General features: G+C 47.4%; 2 protein-coding genes across 2 annotated transcripts in view; one reads left to right on the top strand and one right to left on the bottom strand.

Moving 5' to 3' along the window:
* GPR107 (G protein-coupled receptor 107) overlaps window positions 1–6,291 on the bottom strand; it is a 33,491-nt gene extending 27,200 nt beyond the window's left edge. The window contains exon 1 of the mRNA XM_049774107.1: window positions 6,140–6,291. Coding sequence (XP_049630064.1) covers window positions 6,140–6,262 — 123 coding nt within the window. The 5' untranslated portion in view covers window positions 6,263–6,291. The remainder of the gene's footprint in view (window positions 1–6,139) is intronic.
* The window catches only part of ASB6 (ankyrin repeat and SOCS box containing 6), a 370,010-nt gene continuing 351,638 nt past the window's right edge, over window positions 2,474–20,845 (top strand). The window contains exon 1 of the mRNA XM_049774053.1: window positions 2,474–2,478. The gene's annotated coding sequence lies outside the window, so the exon portion shown is untranslated. The remainder of the gene's footprint in view (window positions 2,479–20,845) is intronic.

Genomic DNA, 20,845 nt, shown 5'->3' with positions numbered 1-20,845 from the left:
AGGGCACCAACTTTTGTTTTATTTCTGAGTTAACTCTTTTTCTGTCTTCAGCTAGAAGTGGAAAAGTACGCTGGACTAGGGTTTGGGCTTGTCTTAGTCTAAATTTTCTTATCATGGACTTAGATGGAGAATTCTGGTTCTTATATGAGAAAGGGAGGGAGGACGGATGGAAGAAAGAAAGAAAGAAGAAATAAAGAGGAGGGGCGGAGAGATAGCATGGAGGTAAGGCATTTGCCTTGCATGCAAAAGGACAGTGGTTCGAATCCCGGTGTCCCATATGGTCCCCCGAGCGCTGCTAGGTGTGACCCAAAAACAAAACAAAGAAAAGAAGTAAAGAGGAAGAAAGGAAGAAAGGAAAAGGAAAGAAGGGAGGGAAGGAGGGAGGGGGAAAAGGAACGAAGAAAAAGAGGAAGAAAGGAATGAGGGAAGGAGGCAGGGAGAAAGGGTAGAAGAAAGAAGGAAATTTAAATCAGCTCAGTATCTGTTGGCCTGGTATGCATCTCTGTTGCTCTCAGGCACCAACTCTGCCATCCTCCACCCCTCCACACCCCCCAATCTCAGCACTCTTCCTCTAGCTTATACAGTGGAATGACAGTGCTTACTTTGGCAGGCTGCCATGAAGCATCAATGAATCAAAAGACACGGAAGATTTGGCCCAACTTAGCGCCAATGCTTTAGAAACCTGCAGCTTTTTTCTTTTTTCTTTTGGTTTTTGGGCAACACAAGGTGACACTCAGTTACTCCTGGCCATGCACATAGGGGAATCTGAGTGCAGAGCCAGGAGTGCCACCGGGTGTGGCCTCCCCCAGCAAAGGTAAAAGAGAAGGCTGTAGTGATAGACAGTGAAGAGGTTGTTTGCATTGTACACGAAAAATCCAGGTTGGATCCCCAGCATCCCATATGGTACCCTAAGCCTATCAGGAGTGATTTCTGAACACAGAGCCTGGAGTAACCTGAGCACCACTGAGTGTGACCCCCCAAAAAAAAGTTTTTAATTAAAATAATACACTATCTGCCTTAAATATTTCTGTGAAGTAATTGTAATTCACTTTGACCACAATAAAAATAAAAAATAAAATAAAATAAAATAAATAAATAATAAAAGAAAGGGAGGAAAATAGGAAGCACAGAAGAGAGCCCAAAGGCTGAACAATCTTCCAATGGAAGAGCTCCAGGTTCCATTCCCAATATTACAGTGTTCTCCAAATACCCCCCCCCCCCAGCAACTCACAGGAAGTAGTGTCTGAGCACACCAGATGTACACACACACACACACACACAAAATTCTTGATTATTTTTGGACCACACCAGGTAGACCTCAGGGAACCACATGGTAACCCAGGCAGAGCCCGTAAGCGCGTACACACACACACACACACACACACACACACACACACACACACACACACACACACATATCCAGCCACCCTGGTCTCATCAGCAGGTTCTCCTGTGAATGATAGTGACTCATGGCTATGCAGACCTTTACACTGACCCGCCCTGCCCCTCCTTCAGCTGTCTGAGTTCTACAACAGTCCCCGCCTGGCACATGACAGAAGCCTGAGACTCTCAGCGAGCGAGAGGCAAAACTGACCAGGCAGGGGTGGAAAGGCAGGCACCAGATGCACTAACGCGGTCACTTGAGATCTCGCCCATGGATCAAGCAGCCCATGGAAATCTAAACTGGAGTCAAACTAAGAAGTTGTACACAGGATGGGGATATGGCAGGATGGGGATGTGGCAGCTCCGGGGAAAAGAAGAGGTGAGGGTCGGGGGAACATTTGGTGAGGGCCCAGACACACCTACTAAGCTGTACAATAAACAAACAAAAATAATTATACTTTACCCAACCCAGAAAAAAGAGAGGCCAGGTTTTAAACATCTTCTCATGCCTTTTGGCCTCTAGAACAGACCTGGACTAACAGACCTGGACTATGAAAAAAGCCCCAGCTGGAGATACCCTGGCTCCCACCCAAAGCCCACACTTTTCCTTCTTTGGCTGAGTCCTTAGGCCTAAGGAGTCCTTAGGACAAAATACCTACAACTAGGAATTTGACAATGTAAGCAGATCATTGAAGGCCTAGCTGGTGTAAGGGCAGTTTTCCAAGAAGTATGAGGCTTTCACACAGTCGGTGAGTCTAGGCACCTCCTTGGTACGACTCCCAAAGGGAGATCTGCCCTGCTGGACCATGTTTGCAGAACTACCGTGAGCCTCCTCAGTAAAACCCCCAAAAGGCCTATGTCCACAAGCTGGGCTGTGTTTGCAGCAATACTATCCACTATGGTCAAAGTCAGCCAGAGGGGCAGCCAGGAAGACAGCTGGCAGAGCCAAATGATAGCTTGGTATATGGGAATTTCCTGATTCAATCCCCACCACCAACTCTAGAGTGCTCCCATGCCCTGTCCAGCACCCAGGATTAAGCCCTAGGTATTGCCTAGTGGGGTTTAAAATCAAAACCAAATTAGCCCGGAGAGACAGTATGGAGGTAAAGCGTTTGCCTTGCATGCAGAACAGTGATTCGAATCCCGGCATCCCATATGGTCCCCTGAACCTGCCAGGAGCAATTTCTGAGCATAGAGCCAGGAGTATCCCCTGAGCACTGCTGAGTGTGACCCCCCCAAAAAATCAAAACCAAATCAAAGGGCCCGAGCAATAGCATAGCGGTAGGGCATTTGCCTTGCACACAGCTGATATAGGACAGACCTCAGTTCGATCCCTGATGTCCCATAAGTCCCCTGAGCCAGGAGCGATTTCTAAGCACATAGAGCCAGGAGTAACCCTTGAGCATCACAGGGTGTGGCCCAAAAACCAAAAAATAAAAATATTTAAAAAATCAAAACAACAAATCAAAAAACAGAGGCCAGAGTGCTAGTACAGTGGGTTGAGCACTTGCCTTGCACATGATTGACCCTGATCTATAACATCCCATAGGATTCCCCAAGTTCCACCAGGAGTATCCCTGAGCATTGCCCAGTGGAGTCCCAAAATAGTAAATAAATAAAATAAATTCATGTTCCTTTACCCAGCAACCTTTGCATATCACCCTTGCCAGCCTCATACCTACAACCACGTCAACTCTCCTTATCCTCAGATTCAAACAAACATACACCAGGCTGGAGCAATAGCACAACAGCAGGGCATTTGCCTTGCAGGCAGCTGACCCAGGGACAACCCAAAACCAACCTGGTTCAACCCTCAGCATCCCATATGGTCCCTTGAGCCAGGAGCGATTTCTGAGCACACAGTCAGGAATAAACCCTGAGCTCAGCCAGGTATGAAAAAAATAAACAGGGGACGGAGAGATAGCATGGAGGTAAGGTATTTGCCTTTCATGCAGAAGGTCATCAGTTCAAATCCCGGTGTCCCATATGGTCCCCCGTGACTGCCAGGAGCAATTTCTGAGCCTGGAGCCAGGAATAACCCCTGAGCACTGCCAGGTGTGACCCAAAAACCAAAAATAAATAAATAAATAAATAAACAAACAAACATTAAGCCCAAGAGCTGCTCAAAGGGCTAGAGCACATGCATCACATGCTGGAGCCCCAGGTTTGATCCTCAGTAGTGCAGGGTAGTGCCTCAAATTGACCTTTGTACTGAGCTGAGGGAGAAGACACCTCAAGCACTGCCCAATGTGATCCAGAAAGGGAAAAAAAAAAAAAAAAAGACAGATTCAATAAAGCTGGTATTGATGGTATCTCAGGGAGGCTGTCCTGAGGCCAGAATTTAGCATGTTAACTTCAAAGAAAAGAAACAATTACAGTGTCTGAAGAAAGAGTACAGAGTGGAAGGCGCTTGCCTGGCCAAGGAGCTGACTCGGGTTCCATCCCCAGCATCCCATATGGTCCCTCAAGCACCACCTGGAGTGATGGTTAAGTGCAGAGTTAAGAGTAAGCCCAAAGTAATGCAGAGTGTGGCCCCAAGACAAACAACCAAGAAAGAAGCTAGTTATGTTTACTTCAAAGAAACAATTATAGTATTGATTATGGAAGAAGTACTGCAGGACTTATGAAGCAAGTTACAAAGATTAAAAAAAACATTCACTTCCAACTACAGGGAGAGGGTAAACTCAGACCCACACTGGATCTGACCACAGGGATCAGTGTAAGCTTAGGAAACCCAAAATGTGCCAGTTCCTCCTGTAAACACACCCCTGGAGTGGACACCCAAGAGACAGACCACTTACTCCTTATTTGTATTTACTTAGTGCATTCTAAATCACATCGCTTAATCTAAAACTAAAGACAAAGAGACTTTGGAAATCAAGTTCTCCTTCTTGACGCGGTGCTGAGAATGAAACCAGGACCTGGGCCTTCAAGGCATGCACTGAAGCTCCATCAGTTCAGCGGTCAAGGCCCTATTCTATTTTGGGATCCACAAGGACTACAGCCTATGATTAAACTTAAGCTCTAGATACTGTGGCTCCAGAAACTTTTAGGAAGTTTTGCTGGCATTTCTAGCTGCACTTCTCTGGAGAGACTAGATACCTTTCTGCAGATTCTCCAAAGAAGCCAAGACTCACCGACCTCCCTGTGACTCAGAACCATTCTGGGGGTGCAGGATGTGATGGATGCCTGACACCTGAGCGCACCAGAATCAATGGTGGAGGGAGGAGGGGATGGGTGGATGGATGGGTGACAGGTGAGTGAATGGATGATGGATGGGTGGATGAATGGATGAGCACTGTGATCAGGGTATGCCATTTTATTTACAAACAACAGTGTGATGGACTTCATGCTCCAAAGTCCAATGACTCAGAGCTAAGGCTTACATTTCCAGAGACAACTTTCCCTAATGCCAACTACTTCTGGGCATCTTCACAGGTTCCTTCTAAAAATGTAAAAAGTGCAAGACTCTGGGGTCGAAAAGGTTTCTTTCCAGTTCCCAAGTTCTGAGTCAGTGAAGGGGTGCATTCCCCTAAACCAGATTTGCTGCCTTGGTGGCCAAAGAAAACCCACGCTCATCATTCTCATGCCCACCTGCAGTCATGAGTTCAAACTGAGCCCACCCCATTGAGCAAGAGGCAGAAAACCCAGAGAGAAGATAGACACGTTTGCTCCCCAACCCAGGCCCATCTATGATTCCTGCCCAGTCACAGCCAGTGAGGACTCTTTGGACCGTCAGGGGCAAAGAGTGGAGATCGTGGAGCAGTGATGTGAGGAAGTGAAGTGAGTGGAGGAAGAAAGAGACAGAGAGAGAGAGACAGACAGACAGACAGACAGAGACAGAGAAGAGACAGACAGAGACAGAGACAGAGAGAGAAAGAGACAGAAAGACAGAGAGAGGCAGAGAGAGAGGCAGAGACAGAAAGAGAGGGAGGCAGAGAGACAGAGACAGAGGCAGAGAAAAACAGAGACAGACACAGAGAGACAGAGAGAAGCAGAGAGACAGAGACAGATAGAGGCAGAGACAGAGGCAGAGACAGACAGAGACTGAGAGAGGCAGAGGTAGAGACAGAGAAAGAGGCAGAGACAAAGAGAAACAGAGGAGAGAGACAGAGACAGAGAGAGACAGGCAGAGAGACAGAGAAGATAGAGACAGACAGAGACAGAGAGACAGAGACAGGAGGAGAGAGAGACAGAGAGACAGAGACAGAGAAAGAGACAGAAAGACAGAGAGGCAGAGAGAGAGGCAGAGACAGAAAGACAGAGGGAGGCAGAGAGACAGACAGGCAGAGAAAGACAGAGACAAACGCAAAGAGACAGAGAGAAGCAGAGAGACAGAGACAGATAGAGGCAGACAGAGACTGAGAGAGGCAGAGGTAGAGACAGAGACAAAGAGACAGAGAGAGGCAGAGACAGAAACAGAGAGAAGAGAGACAGAGGCAGAGAGACAGAGACAGACAGAAAAGATAGAGACAGACAGAGAGACAGAGACAGGGGAGAGAGAGAGCGCGCGAGCAGGGGCAGCCGGCTCCCAAGCTCGAGCACTTGGGCAGCTCCGGGGCCGCGCCCCCAAGCCCAACCTCCCCGCAACACCGCGGGATCCCCGGCGCCGAGACCCCGCGCACGCGCCGCCTCCCCCAGCAGCCGCTCGGTCGGTCGGTCGGTCGTGTTCGCGGGGCCGGCGGGGGCGCCCCCTCCCCCGGGTGGGCCTGCCTCCCTCCGTCCCTCCGTCCCTCCGTCCCTCCCGGCCCCTCACCTGCAGCGTGAGATGATGGACGCGGCCCAGGCCGGGCTCGGCGAGCAGCTGCAGCAGCGCCAGCAGCGGGAGCAGCCGGGACGAGCGAGAGCCCAGAGGCCCGAGCGGCGCCGGGGCGGCCATGTTGGCTCCAGCATCACCAGCTGCTTCCTCCCGGGTCCACTTCCGGGGCAAAGGGCGCCGCGCCGGAAGTGGCCGCCCGCGGGCTCCGGCTCCGACTCCGAGGCCTGAGACCTAGGCCTGGGGCCTGCGGGCCGGAAGTGGCCGGAAGCCAGCCGGACACAGACAGACAGACACACTGTGGACCATGTCCCAAGTGACCCCTGGGTAGTTTGAAACACACACACACACACACACACACACACACACACCCCTAACTGTAGTATAGCTGGCACACACACACACACACACACACACACACACACACACACACACACACCCCTAACTGTAGTATAGCTGGAAATCTGGAATACACACACACACTGTGGACCATGTCCTAGGTGACCCCTGGGTAGTTTGAAACACACACACACACACACACACACACACACACACCCCTAACTGTAGTATGGCTGGAAATCTGGAATACACACACACACACACACACACACACACACACACACTGTGGACCATGTCCCAGGTGACCCCTGGGTAGTTTGAAACACACACATACACACACACACACACACACACACACACACACACACACACACATGAATAGCCCTTGCTTAGCTGCTGTGCATTTGTGCATTTTTGCAGCTTGCAAATGTTTGATAAACTGTGAGTGGACGATCATTATCTGCCCCTTAAAGCCTGCAGGGCGCTGAAAAATTGAGTCTTTTGTTCCTAGGAATCCCAAGAGAGCCTCCTATCTCTAGAGGCTGAACTTTAAAGCATTCTTTGGGTTTTCTGTTGGAAACTTTTCTTTGGATTGCGGCCACACCAAGTGGCCACTTAGATGAGCTCTGTACCTCAGAAATCGCTCCTGGGGCCCCAAAGAGATAGCACAGTGGTAGGGCCTTTGCCTTGCATGCAGCCAACCTGAGATAGACCCGGGTTCGATTCCCAGCATCTCATATGGTCCCCTGAGCTTGGCAGCGCAGAGCCAGGAGTAACCCCTGAGGGTCACTGGGTGTGGACCCCCCACTAAAAAAAAAAAAGCACTCCTCATTGGCTCTGGGGACACTATAAGATGCCAGGTTTCCAACCCATATGACAAATGTTCTACCTAGATGTGCGAATGCTCCGACCCCTGTTGGAAATATTTTTTCTTTAGTCTTTTTGGGTCTTGTGTCACACCCGGCTATGCTAAAGTCTTACTATTTTCAGGGCTCTCTGCTCTGGTATCACTCCTGGCCAGACTCCGGGTCGGGAGTGATCCTATTAGTGCTGGGCTACACTGAAGGCAAATAGCTTAACTGCTGTACTAGCTCTTCAGCATCAGAAACTTTCTTCTTGGGCCAGAGAGATAGCACAGCGATAGGGCATTTGCCTTAGACACAGAAGGACAGTGGTTCAAATCCCAGCATCCCATATGGCCCCCTGAGTCTGCCAGGAGCAATTTCTGAGCATAGAGCCAGGAGTAACCTCTGAGCGTTGCTGGGTGTGACCTCCCCCCCCCCCAAAAAAAAGGAGTTTGTCTGGGGTCAAAGAGATAGCATGGAGGTAAGGCGTTTGCCTTTCATGCAGAAGGATGGTGGTTCGAATCCCAGCATCCCATATGGTCCCCTGAGCCTGCCAGGAGCAATTTCTGAGTGTAGAGCCAGGAGGAACACCTGAGAGCAGTCGACCCAAACCCTCCCTCAAATTTTTTCTCTTCTTGGGCCAGAGAGATAGCATGGAGGCGAGGCATTTACCTTGCATGCAGAAGGAAGATGGTTCAAATCCTGGCATCCTGTATGGTCCCCCAAGCCTACCAGGAGAGATTTCTGAGCGGAGAGCCAAAAGTAACCCCTGAGCATCTCCAGGTGTGACCTAAAAACCAAAACAAACAAACAAAAAAAAAACAAAAAACTTTCTTTGTTCTAATTTTGAAACGTGCAGTGAGGTCTTTGGGGGGAGGATTCACTAGTTGCTTCTGTCATAACTGCTCTTTATGAGTTATGAAGACCAAGCTCATTAAATAAACACGTATGGTTTATTTAAGTGATTAGTTCTTTTTGTTTCTTAGCTTGCTACCCAAGGCATGCTGTTCGTGTGAAATTGTTGAAGCAAACGAGAAAATTAAAAGCATTTGGGTGGGGCCAGAAGGATAGCACAGCGGGTAGGGCTTTGCAAGCAGCCCACTTGGGTTGGATCCCCAGAATCCCATACTGTCTCCTGAGCTTTCCAAGAGCTATTTATGAGCTCAGAGCCAGGAGTAACCCCGGAGAGCCACCTAGTGTGGCCCAAACAAACAAACAAACAAAAATACCCCAAATTTTAGAACTCGGGCCAAAGATAGTAAAGCAGGTAGGTCACTTGCCTTAAATGTAGCAGACTGGGATTCCTTACCCTCTATGGTCCTCTAAACCCCCAAATGGTTCAAAGAGCTAACCCAGAACTTTTATATGCAAAGCAAGTGCTCTGGCCTTTTAGTAGTTATCCCCTTGTCTTCTGTCTAATTCTCTCTCCTTTTTTTTTTTGTTTTGTTTTGTTTTTGGTTTTTTGGGTCACACTGGTATTGCTCAGGGGTTACTCCTGGCTCTATACTCAGAAATCACTCCTGGCAGGCTTGGCCCCCACTCTCTCTCCCACTCTCTCTCTCTCTCCACCCTCCTCTCTGGTAGTATTTGGGCCACACCCAGCTTTACTCAGAGCTTACTCCAGGTTCTATGTTCTGGGTCACTCCAGGTGGTGCTAGAACCATTAAGGGTATCAGACCTGTCAAGGATTTTGTCCTCTACTAGCTCTCCTGTCCTGGCCCCCAATTCTCAGCTTGCAATTAGAATGAGGAACTGAAAGCAAGATGGTAGATATTAATAGAGCTGCACTCTGGTCTATAAAAAAAGAACAAGGAAAGTACAGAATAGGGGAACCCAGGGTGGTAGTGGGGAGAGAAAAAGGGATGGTCCCAGAATGTTTCTTTTAAATGTGGGCTATTCCCAGCAAAGCGCTGTCACCCCCAGTAAAACATGGTCCCCTAGGTCACTTCTGGATACTCCCTGCAAAGTTTTACTAGGAGGTTTAGAGGGGGTGGGGGATAACAGGGCCACCTCCAAATAGGGTGTCCTGAGGGCCTGGGATCTAACTCAGGGCCTCCAGCCTGCAAGGTATGTCTCCCACCACTTGCACTGTTTCTTTTACATTCCTTTGTTTTACATTCCTTTGTTTGAATTTATTAATTCTTCACTGGAGTTGAAAACTAACACATAATCTGTCATCTCGATGCAAGGACAAAGTAGGACTCAGGGAGGAGTCAGGCAAATAAGAAGAGAGTGTAGACTAGTCTTAAATATAACCTTGCTGGGGCTAGGGTGATAGCACAGCGGTAGAGCATTTGCCTTGCACTCTGTCGACCCAGGAGACACCCCAGTTCGATCCTCGGTATCCCATATGATCTCCCTGCCAGGGGCATTTCTGAGCACAAAGCCAGGAGTAACCCCTAAGCACCATAGGGTGTGCCCGCCCAAAAAAAAGAAACAGGGGGTAGAGTAATAACACAGCAGGTAGGGCATTTGTTTGCCTTGTACACAGCTGACCCGGGTTCAATCCCTGCCCTCCCATATGGTCCCTGAGCCTGCCAGGAACCATTCCTGAGCACAGAGCTAGGAATAATCCCTGAGCACCACAGGGTGTGGCCAAAAAATAAAAATAAAAAGTATAACCCTGCTTGGGGGTCCAGAGAGATAGCATGGAGGTAAGGCATTTGCCTTTCATGCAGAAGGACAGTGGTTCGAATCCCAGCATCCCATATGGTCCCCTGTGCCTGCCAGGGGCAATTTCTGAGCATAGAGCCAGGAGTAACCCCTGAGCACCGCCACCAGGTGTGACCCAAAAAGTATAACCCTGCTTTCTTTAGGGGGAGAGGTGCATTGGAGGTGCCATTCCAGGAATGCTCAGGAGCTTGTTCTGGCTCTGTCTGTGTTCAGGGAACCCACCCTATGTGGTGTCAGGGATCCAACCAGAGTTGTCCCCATGCAAGGTAAGTGAGATCCTTCACCCTGCATCATCTGTTCAGCCAGTGGGGCACATTTCTCCCAGCCTCTGGGGGACACAGGCCCAGCCTTATCTGGTAGTTTCACTTACCTGAGTCTCACTTAGTACCTGTGGTCAACCACACACTGAAAATATTACGGTACTATAAGATATTTTGAGAAAGAGTCAGACCACATTCGTGTAACTTTTATTACACTTAGTATTAGGACTGTTCTCTTTCATCATCTGTCACAGTTGCTCTTTTCGCTGTGGCTCAGGCATGAATTCAACTTTTTATCATGGGTTTGCATTCAAAAAAAAAATCTATACAGGGATTTTGGTACCTGAAGTTTGAGGCATCCACTGAGAGTTTGGGAGCATATGTTTCTTTTGTTTTGGTTTATTTTGGTTTATGGGCCAGACTCAGCAGTGCTCAGGCACCTGGCTTTGAGTTCAGGGATCACTCCTGGCAGTGTTCAGGAGACCTTATGGGATGCCAGGGATTAAACCAGAGGCAGTATTGTGCAAGGCAAGCACCCTACCCACTATACAATCTCTCTGGTCCTGGGAGCATATATTTCTTTCTTTTTTGGGGGGGGGGGATCATACCCAACAGCGCTCAGGGGTTACTTCTGGCTCTATGCTCAGAAATCGCTCCTGGCAGGCTCGGGGGACCATATGGGATGCCGGGATTTGAACCACCATCCTTCTGCATGCAAGGCAAACGCCTTACCTCCATGCTATCTCTCCAGCCCCAGGACTATATATTTCTAATATGTATTTATGAATAGAATTGTGCTCATATCCTGGGAGAGATTGATTTTTGTATCCTCAATAATATTTATTTTATTTTATTTTGTTTTGGTTTTTTGGGGGGAGGGGTTATACCTGGTTACGCTCAGGGGTTACTCCTGGCTCTACACTCAGAAATTATTCCTGGCAGACTCAGGGGACCATATGGGATGCTGGGATTCGAACCACCATCCTTCTGCATGCAAGGCAAATATTTCACCTCCATGCTATCTCTCCGGCCCCAATAATATTTAAGTCCAGAACACAAGATGGTATATTAATTTAGGGTCAGAAAAATAGTACAAGGGATAAGGCCTTGCACACAGCTAACCCTGGTTTGATCCCTGATACCATATATGTGTGTTAGCTCTGAGTACCATTAGATGTAGCCTATGCTCCCATGAGAGTTCTTTTTTTGTGGGGGAACCATATCCAGTGATGCTCAGGATTTACTCCTGGCTTTGCACTCCAAGAATCACTCCTGGCAGTGCTTAGGGGACTATATGAGATAATGAGCATGGAACCTGGGTCAGCTGCATAGAAGGCAAGTGCCTTCACCACTTCACCACTATACAATCACTCAGGCCACATATTTATGTTCTTTTCTCCACTTTATTTACTTATTTTCATTGGGGACTACACTCCCCATGCTCAGAAATAATCCTGGCAGGGCCGGAGTGGGAGTACCCTCTGGGGCACAGGGATCAAACCTGGGTTGACTGCATGCAAGGCCTTAACCTCTGTCCTATCTCTCTGTCTTCTCCTCTCTATTTGATATCATCTCAGGATCACTACCTATACCAGGTGCATGGGCCAGAGGTAAGACAAGCACCCTACCCAATGTACTTTCACTCAAATCCCATCACACAAGCATCTTTAAAATGAAAACTGGAGGGCTGGAGCAATAGTACTATGGCGAAAGTACTTGTTCACAGTCAACCCAGATTCAATCTCCAGCTCTGCATTGAGGCCCCAGTCCCCCGCTGGGATTGTTCCCTGATTGAAAAACCAGGGGTAACTACAACAATAGAATCTGAACTAAAGGGGCCACAGCAATAGCACAGCGTTTGCCTTCACACAGCTGACCCAGGACGGACCTCAATTTGATCCCCAGCATCCCATATGGTCCCCTGAGGCAGGAGCAATTTCTGAGGACATAGCCAGGAGTAACCCTTGAGCGTCACCAGGTGTGACCCAAAAAACAAATACAAACAAACAAACGAAAAAAAAATATGTACTAAAACCTCTTTAACTTAAAACCAGACCTGGAAGGGTCAGAGCGATAGCACAGCAAAGAGGCATTTGCCTTGCATGAGGCCAACCTGGCTAGATCCCTGGCATCCTATAGGGGCTCTGTGAGCCTGCCAGGAATGATTTCTAAGTACTGCTGAGTGTGGTTCCCCCAAATAAAAGATAAATAAAAATCAAATCAGGCCTGGCTCTGTGCTCAGGTCCCTTTTGGCGGAACTCATGAGATCATAGGCATTGCCAGTTCCCCAAAGCAAGTACCTCTCTCCCCTGGCTCTCTGACCCTATTGCTTACTTTTTTTTTTTTTTTTAATATTTGGGTCACACAGGATGCCGGGGAATAGAACCCACATCTGTCCTGGGTCGGCCACATGCAAGGCAAATGCCCTACTGTTGTGCTATCTCTGACCCCTATTGTTTCTTTTTTTTGTTTGTTTTTTTTTGTTTTTGGGTCACACCCGGCGATGCTCAGGGGTTACTCCTGGCTGTCTGCTCAGAAATAGCTCCTGGCAGGCACGGGGGACCATATGGGACACCGGGATTCGAACCAACCACCTTTGGTCCTGGATTGGCTGCTTGCAAGGCAAACACCACTGTGCTATCTCTCCGGGCCCTATTGTTTCTTTTTTAAAAGTGAGGCATCTGGGGTCAGAGCAATAGCACAGCAGTAGAGCCTTTTCCTTGCACGAGGCTGACCCAGGACAGACCTGGGTTTGATCCCCGATGTCCCATATGGTCTCCCACACCAGGAGCGATTTCTGAGTGCATAGCCAGGAGTAAACCCTGATCACCACCGGGTGTGGCCCCCAAACCAAAATAAATAAATAAAACTGAGTCATCATCTTTGAGAACCTCTGATTTTATATTGGAACAGACTTCTACAAACAGACAACTGTAAGGAAGAGTTGATGAGTTGGGTTCTTTTGGGGGGGTTGTTTTGGTTTTTGTTTATTTGTTTTGCTTAGCCACCTCTGACAATGCTCAGGGGTAACTCTTGGTCTGCGCTCAGGAATCATTCCTGGTGGTGTCCAGGAGACCATAGAGAGTATTGGGGATTGAACCCAGGTAAGATGTATACAAAGTAGACCTCCCCACTCTCTCTAGTCTCTAGCCCATATAAGGAAGTCTTAATTTCAGTTAATAATAGAACTGTAATTAAACAGTTTAATTATTAACTTAGAAGACTTTTCTCTCCTAGTAGCTGGAGAAGCCATTTTTACAAGGGTATTCTCTTTGGTTTCTTTATCCTGAATTGTTTCGACTTGGGAACTACCAAGTACCCCTTCTCCAGGGCACCTAACACACCGCCAGACATTGACAGAGGAAGCTGTGTGTGAAATCTGAATTCTGCCTCTCCTCAGTTTCAAACACAGGAGGGGCGGGGGTGGGCTTCATTACAAAAACAGAAAGCAAAATGTTCTCCAGACAGTTCAAAATTCAGCGAAAACTGCTTCTATTTAGACCGATGAGCTCAGAGTTTCAAGGAAAGACAACCGTTTGCATAATTGTGAACTGGAGTAACCAGGAACAGACAATGTTGTGTAACCTAACAAGTTTTGCTGCTTCTTTTTGGCAAGATTTTCAGGGCATTAAACTGGAAGAAACCTTTGCTGAAGAGCCTTGAGCGACTGAAAGATATCTGAGCCTGTCTTTTTTAGCCTTCCTTTCTTAGTCAAGTGCAATTTTTGTTGTTGTTTTGGGGCCACACCCAGTGATGCTCAGGGTTTTTTCTTGGATCCTGACATAGAAGTTCCTTCTGGCAGGCTCAGGGGACCATATGGGGTACTGGAGATGAAAGCCAGGTCAGCTGTGTGCAAGTTAAGCATCTTACCTGCTGTCCTATATCTCTGGCCCATTAAATGCAATTTGTTTTATTCTTACTATTTTGCCTTCTTTTCTTTTCTTTTTTCTTTTTGTGAGCCACACCTACCAATGCTCTCCCAGTGGTTCTGTGATCATGTGGTACTGGAGATTGAGCTAAACCTCCTCATATTAAAAAAAATGTGCCCTTTGAATATCTTGAATGGTCTCCCTGAGTCTATCATTCCAGCCTCAAATTATTAATTAATTAATTGGGCCCGGAGAGATAGCACAGTGGTGTTTGCCTTGCAAGCAGCCAATCCAAGACCAAAGGTGGTTGGTTCGAATCCCGGTGTCCCATATGGTCCCCCGTGCCTGCCAGGAGCTATTTCTGAGCAGACAGCCAGGAGTAACTAACCCCTGAGCACCGCCGAGTGTGGCCCAAAAAACCAAAAAAATAAAAAAATATATTAATTAATTAATTAATTTTGGTTAAAGGGCCACACCCAGCAGAGCTCTGGGGTTACTCCTAGCTCTGTACTCAGAAATTGCTCCTGGCAGGTTCAGGGGACCATATAGAATGCTGGAAATCAAACCCAGGTCCATCCTGGGTCAGCTGCATGCAAGGCAAATGCCCTACCGCTGTGCTATCACTCCAACTTCTTTCAATTTTTCAAAATATTATTTTGGTTTGAGGTCCACATCTAGCTATGCTCAGAACTTACTCCTGGCTCTGTGCTCAGACTCAAACCAGGGTTCACTACTTGTTTTTGGTTTTGTTTTTTAGGGTTTTTTTTTTGTTTTGTTTTGTTTTGTTTTTGGGTCACACCCAGCAGCGCTCAGCAGTTACTCTTGGCTCTATGCTCAGAAATTGCCCCTGGCAGGCACAGGGGACCATATGGGATGCCAGATTCGAACCACCATCCTTCTGCATGAAAGGCAAATGCTATCTCTCCGGCCCCAGGGTTCACCACTTGTAAAGCAAGTGTCCTAACTTCTTTATTATTTCTCTGCCACCCCCAGATTATTATGATGATTTCTTTAGTCCTATGATCAAACTCAAGGCCTCACATATGCAAGGCAAGTGCTCTACCCCAAATTATAACTGCAGCCCTGCAATATAAATTGTTTTGTTTTGTTTTGTTTTTGTTTTTGGGGCAGGCCCAGCAGAGCTCAGGGGTTCCTCCTAGCTCTACACTCAGAAATCAATCCTGGTAAGTATGGGGGATCAAATGGGATGCTGGGATTCGAACCATTGTCTTTCTGCACTCAAGGCAAATGCCCTAACTCCATGCTATCTCTCCGGCCCCTGCAATATAATTTTTACTATTTCTTCTACCTTTGCAGAAGTCACTGAAAGTTGTTATTGGCAGCAGAAGTGATAGCTTGAACCTGGTATTACTCATTTTGTTTTTGTTGTGGGAGCCTCACAGTGCAATGCTTAGGAGTTACTCCTAGCTCTGTATTCAGGAATCATTTCCTGGCAATGCTTAGGGGATAATAGGAGATTCTGGGGATTGAATCCTGATTGGAATCCTGCTATTGCAAAGCAAATGCCCTGCCACTGTACTGTCTATCTGGCCCCTTTACGAGCATTTTTATAACATGCATGCATGTCTGAACTTTTTTTTTTTTTTTTTGGTTTTTGGGCCACACCCACTTGATGCTCAGGGGTTACTCCTGGCTATGTCGCTCCTGGCTTGGGGGGACCATATGGAACGCCGGGGGATCGAACTGCGGTCCGTCCTAGGCTAGCGCTTGCAAGGCAGACACCGTACCTCTAGTGCTACCTCTTTGGCCCCATGTCTGAACATTTCTAAACATGTTGGGTTAGCTATAATCCACACATCAGCTTTTCTCCATCTTCTGATACTAAACTTTAACATCATTTTCAGGTGGTGTGAAGCCATGCTATGGGGTTACTCCTGGCTCTGCACTCAGGAATCACTTGTGGAGGTGCTCAGAGGACCAAATAGGCCTCTGAAAATTGAATCCTGGGGCTGGAGCAATAGCACAATGGTAGGGCATTTGCCTTACAGGCGGCTGACCCAGAACAGACTTGGGTTTGATCCCCGGCTTCTCCCCCAAGCCAGGAGCAATTTCTGAGCACATACCCAGGAGTAACCCCTGAGCATCACCGGGTGTGGCCCCCCCCCAGTGAAAATTGAATCCTGATCGTTCATGTACAAGATAAACACCCTCCCCACTGTGCTATTGCTTCCATCTTTATGAAAGAGTTTCCTCGATTTTTGTTTGTCAAAAACAAACGGGCCAGAGTAGTGACGCAGTGGTAGAACACTTGCCTTGCATGTGGCTAGTCCCTCAAGCCAGGAGTAACCCCTGAGCCTCACAGAGTGTGGCCAAAAAAGTAAACAAACAAAAACTTGACATCAGTTTAGATATCTCTAAAAATTTTTCTTTTTATTTATTTTTTTGGTTTTATCACCCAGTGATGCTTAGGCCTTCCTCTTGGCTCTGCACTCTGTTATCACTGCTGGCAGTGTTCAGGGGACCCTGGGGACGCCAGGGATCAAACCTGGGTCATCACATTCCAGGCAAACGCTCTTCTCATTGTACTGCTGCTCCCATTGGCTTTTCTTATCTAAGTGGGTATTTCCGGCCAGAGCTCTTTCTCCTCCTCCCTTAGGGACCCAGGGCCAGTCTGATGTCATTCTCGGATATATTTTTAGCCATAGGGAGGAGGGTAGGGGAGCTCTCAATGCCTCTCACAGCCTGGTGGGTTGTCCTGACACCTCTCAGTCCTAACTTGTCTTGAGTCCTGCGGGCAGGGGAAAACTCCCCTTGAGTTTCCACTCGACTGGGGAAACTCAGCAGCCTGGCTTGTTCCACCCTGGACAGCCAGTTCTTCTGGATTTGACACATTCTTTAGAGTCCCTCAGGGGCATTCCATCATCAGGTGCCCAAACTGGCTACAGTTTTGAGAATGGGAGTCTCTTCTCTCCTTTCATCCTACACCAAAGCTCTCCACTTTTAGCTTTGTTGTTGTTGTCTTTGTTTTGGGGCCACTACTGCGGTGCTCAGAGGTTACTCCTGGCTCTGTGCTCAGGAATCACGTCTGGCATATGGGATGCTGGGGATTGAACCTGGGCCAGTCCTACCTGCTGTGCTATATTGGTCCAGCCCCTCTTAGGTCTTTATTAAGGATCCTGAATGCTCGGAAATGCCAATCTGCAATGAAGAAAGCTAGTTTCAAGATAGAAAAAAAAAAAAAAACACAATGATGTTTTAATAATAAAAAACATTATGATGAATGGTGATTCAGCACTAGGCCAGTGGAAGAGTGTGAGAGTGTGTGTGTGTGTGTGCGCACGCATGCGTGCGTGCGTGCGTGCATGCATGCTTCGGCTTGCCTCTTGCAGTTTCAAAAGTATTTTGTTTGGTTTTGGATTTGGCTTATGCCCAGCAGTGAAGGCTGACTCCTGGCTCTGCACTCGGGATCATTCCTGGTGTGCACAGGGGAATATGGGATGCTGGGGATTGAATGATGGTGGCCTGTGTGCAGGGCAAACACCCTCCCTACTATACTGTTGCTCTGATCCCCACTTCCTTTACCTAAAAACAGTATTTTTTTCCTTTTTAGGCCATAGCTGGTGATGCTCAGGGGTTACTCCTGGCTATGTGCTCAGAAATCGCTCCTATCTCCTGGGACCATATGGGATGCCGGGGTTAGAACCAAGGTCTGTCTGGGATCAGTCACGTGCCAGGCAAATGCCTTACTGCTGTGCTATTGCTCTGGCCCACCAAAAAACGAATATTTTTTAAATTTTCATTAAAGAACTATAATTTACCGGCATCCCATATGGTCCCCCAAGCAAGGAGCCCCACAATATTCTTTTTTGTTTGTTTGTTGTTTTGATTTTTTTTTGGGGGGGTGGCACACTGGTGGTGCTCAGAGGTTATTTTTGGCTCTGTGCTCAGAAATCACCCCTATGGGGCCAGAGAGATAGCATGGAGGTAGGGTGTTTGCCTTCCATGCAGAAGGATGATGGTTCGAATCCCAGCATCCCATGTGGTCCCCCCAGCCTGCCAGGAGCGATTTATGAATGTAACCCCTGAGAGCTGCCGGGTATCACACACACACACACACACACACACACACACACACACACACACACACAGAAATCACACCTGGCAGGCTTGGTGGACTCTATGTGATTGAACTTGGATCCGTTCAGGGTCAGTAGCATGCAAGGCAAATACCCTACTACTGTGCTATCACTCTAGCCCCATACAAAGTTGTATCACCAATCCCACTACCAGTGTCATCTTCTCTCCACTAGTGTCCCTCTCCCTACCCCTTGAAAGCTACCTAAACAGACAATTTTATTTTATATATATATATATATATATATACACACATATATATACATATATATTTCTTTCTTTCTTTCTTTCTTTCTTTCCTTTCTTTCTTTCTCTCTCTTCCTCCCTCCCTCCCTCCCTCCTCCTCTCCCTTCCTTCCTTCCTTCCTTCCTTCCCTTCTTCCTTCCTTCCTTCCTTCCTTCCTTCCTTCCTTCCTTCCTTCTTTCCTTCTTTCTTTCTTTCTTTCTTTCTTTCTTTCTTTCTTTCTTTCTTCTTCTTTCTTTCTTTCTTTCTTTTTTCTTTCTTTCTTTCTTTCTTTCTTTCTTTCTTTCTTTCTTTCTTTCTTTCTTTCTTTCTTTCTTTCTTTCTTTCTTTCTTTCTTTCTTCTTTCATTTTTGGATCACACCTAGTAGCACTCAAGGGTTACTCCTGGATCTGGATCTGCACTCAGAAATCGCTCCTGGCAAATACGGTGGACCATATGAGATGCTGGGATTTGAACCACCGTCTGTCCTGGGTTGGCCACTTGAAGGCAAACGACTTACCGCTGTGCTATCTCTCCCACCCCTATTTTATATACTTTAAAATTTTTATTATTTTGGTTTTTTTTGGGGGTTGCACCTGGTAATGCTCAGGGGTTACTCCTGATTCAACACTCAAGAATCACTCTTTTGGGCTGGAGAGATAGCATGGAGGTAGGGTGTTTGCCTTGCATGCAGAAGGACGGTGTTTTGAATCCTGGCATTCCATATGGTCCCCGAGCCTGCCAAGAGCGATTTCTGAGCGCAGAGCCAGGAGTAACCCCAGAGCGCTGTCAAATGTGACTCAAAAAGCCAAAAAAAAAAAAAAAAGAGTGATTATTTATTTATTTATTTATTTTTTGATTTTTGGGTCACACCCGGCAGCACTCAGGGGTTACTTCTGGCTCTGCGCTCAGAAATAGCTCCTGGCAGGCTCAAGGAACCATATGGGATGCCAGGATTTGAACCACCGTTCTTCTGCATGCAAGGCAAATGTCCCATCTCCAGCTATCTCTCCAGCCCAGTAATCACTCTTGATGGGTTCAAGGACCATATGGATGCTGGGAATCGAACTTTGGTCTATTGGTGTGCAAGGTAAGTGTCTTTCCTGCTGTGCTATAACTCTGTCCCCACAATGTTACGACTGGACTTGGGGCTCCTGTCTTGACTCTGGTTTGGATTTAGAGCTGCATCATCCTTCCATATTACCAATATAAGGGAGTACCTTGACCTTTCTCCCCGTGGGGTCACTGTTGGTAATATCTGGGGACCATGTGGACCTGGGAATGGAATGTAGGCAAGTCCTACATGCAACGTATTTTTTCCAGCCCTTTGAGCTCCATCCCTAGCCTTATTAACTCTCTTTTCTTTTTTTGGGTGTGTGTGTGTTTGGGTTACACCTGGCAACACTCGGGGGTTATTCCCAGCTCAGAAATCGCTCCTGGCAGGCTCGGGGAACATATGAGATGCTGCAGATCAAACTCAGGTTGGTCCTGGATTGACTGCGTGCAAGGCAAATAACCTATTGTCTGCCATCGCCCCAGCTCTCATTTTTCTTTTTGGGCCCCACCGGGAATGCTCAGGCTTATTCCGCTGGCTCTGTGCTTAGCAATCACTCTTGGCCAGCTCAGAAGACCATCTACTATGATTGATTGAATCCAGGTTGACTGGACATATTATCACGTTGGCCCCAAGCTCTCTTTTCATTTTTTTGTGGGTTTTTTTTTGTGGTGGGGGGGGGGTTGAGTCACACGCAGTGGCATTCAAGGCTCTTCACTGAGGAATCACTCCTGACAGGCTTGGGGGACCATATGGAATGCGAGAGATGGAACCTGGGTCAGCCGCCAGAAAGGCAAATGTCCTCCCCACTGTGCTATTTCTCAGGCCCACCAGACATCTTTCTTTCAGGGATCTAGTTATTCCCTGGAATTATATACACAGTCATCCACCAACTCCAACTGACAAAGCTCTAGTCCTACCTTTGAGCTTCAGTGTTTCTGAGATGAAATAGAAACTTAGACTGATGTTATGGGTAATTCCAGAATTTACAGAGCCAGTTTTTTTTTTTTTTTTTTTTTTTGTCTTTCGTTTTTGGGTCACACCCAGCAGCACTCAGGGGTTACTCCAGCTCTATGTTCAGAAATTGCTCTTTGCAGGCTCGGGGGGAACCATATGGGATGCTGGGATTAGAACCATCATCCTTCGGCAATGCAAGGCAAACACCTTACCTTCATGCTATCTCTCTGACCCCATTACAGAGCCAGGATTTGAGCAGGTCCTGTGAAAGTGGATTCTTGAGTAGATCAGAGCACAGTTACCTGTTAAAAATGAGAAGTTTTTGTGTTGAATCACATCTCTCACTACAAGGGAAAAGAAACAGTTTTTTGTTTTGTTTTGTTTTGTTTTT

The sequence above is a fragment of the Suncus etruscus genome, chromosome 5 (assembly GCF_024139225.1).
Source record: "Suncus etruscus isolate mSunEtr1 chromosome 5, mSunEtr1.pri.cur, whole genome shotgun sequence".
Taxonomy (NCBI): Eukaryota; Metazoa; Chordata; class Mammalia; order Eulipotyphla; family Soricidae; genus Suncus; species Suncus etruscus.
Note: the sequence above shows the minus strand (reverse complement) of the source record. Positions and strands in the feature narration are given on the sequence as shown.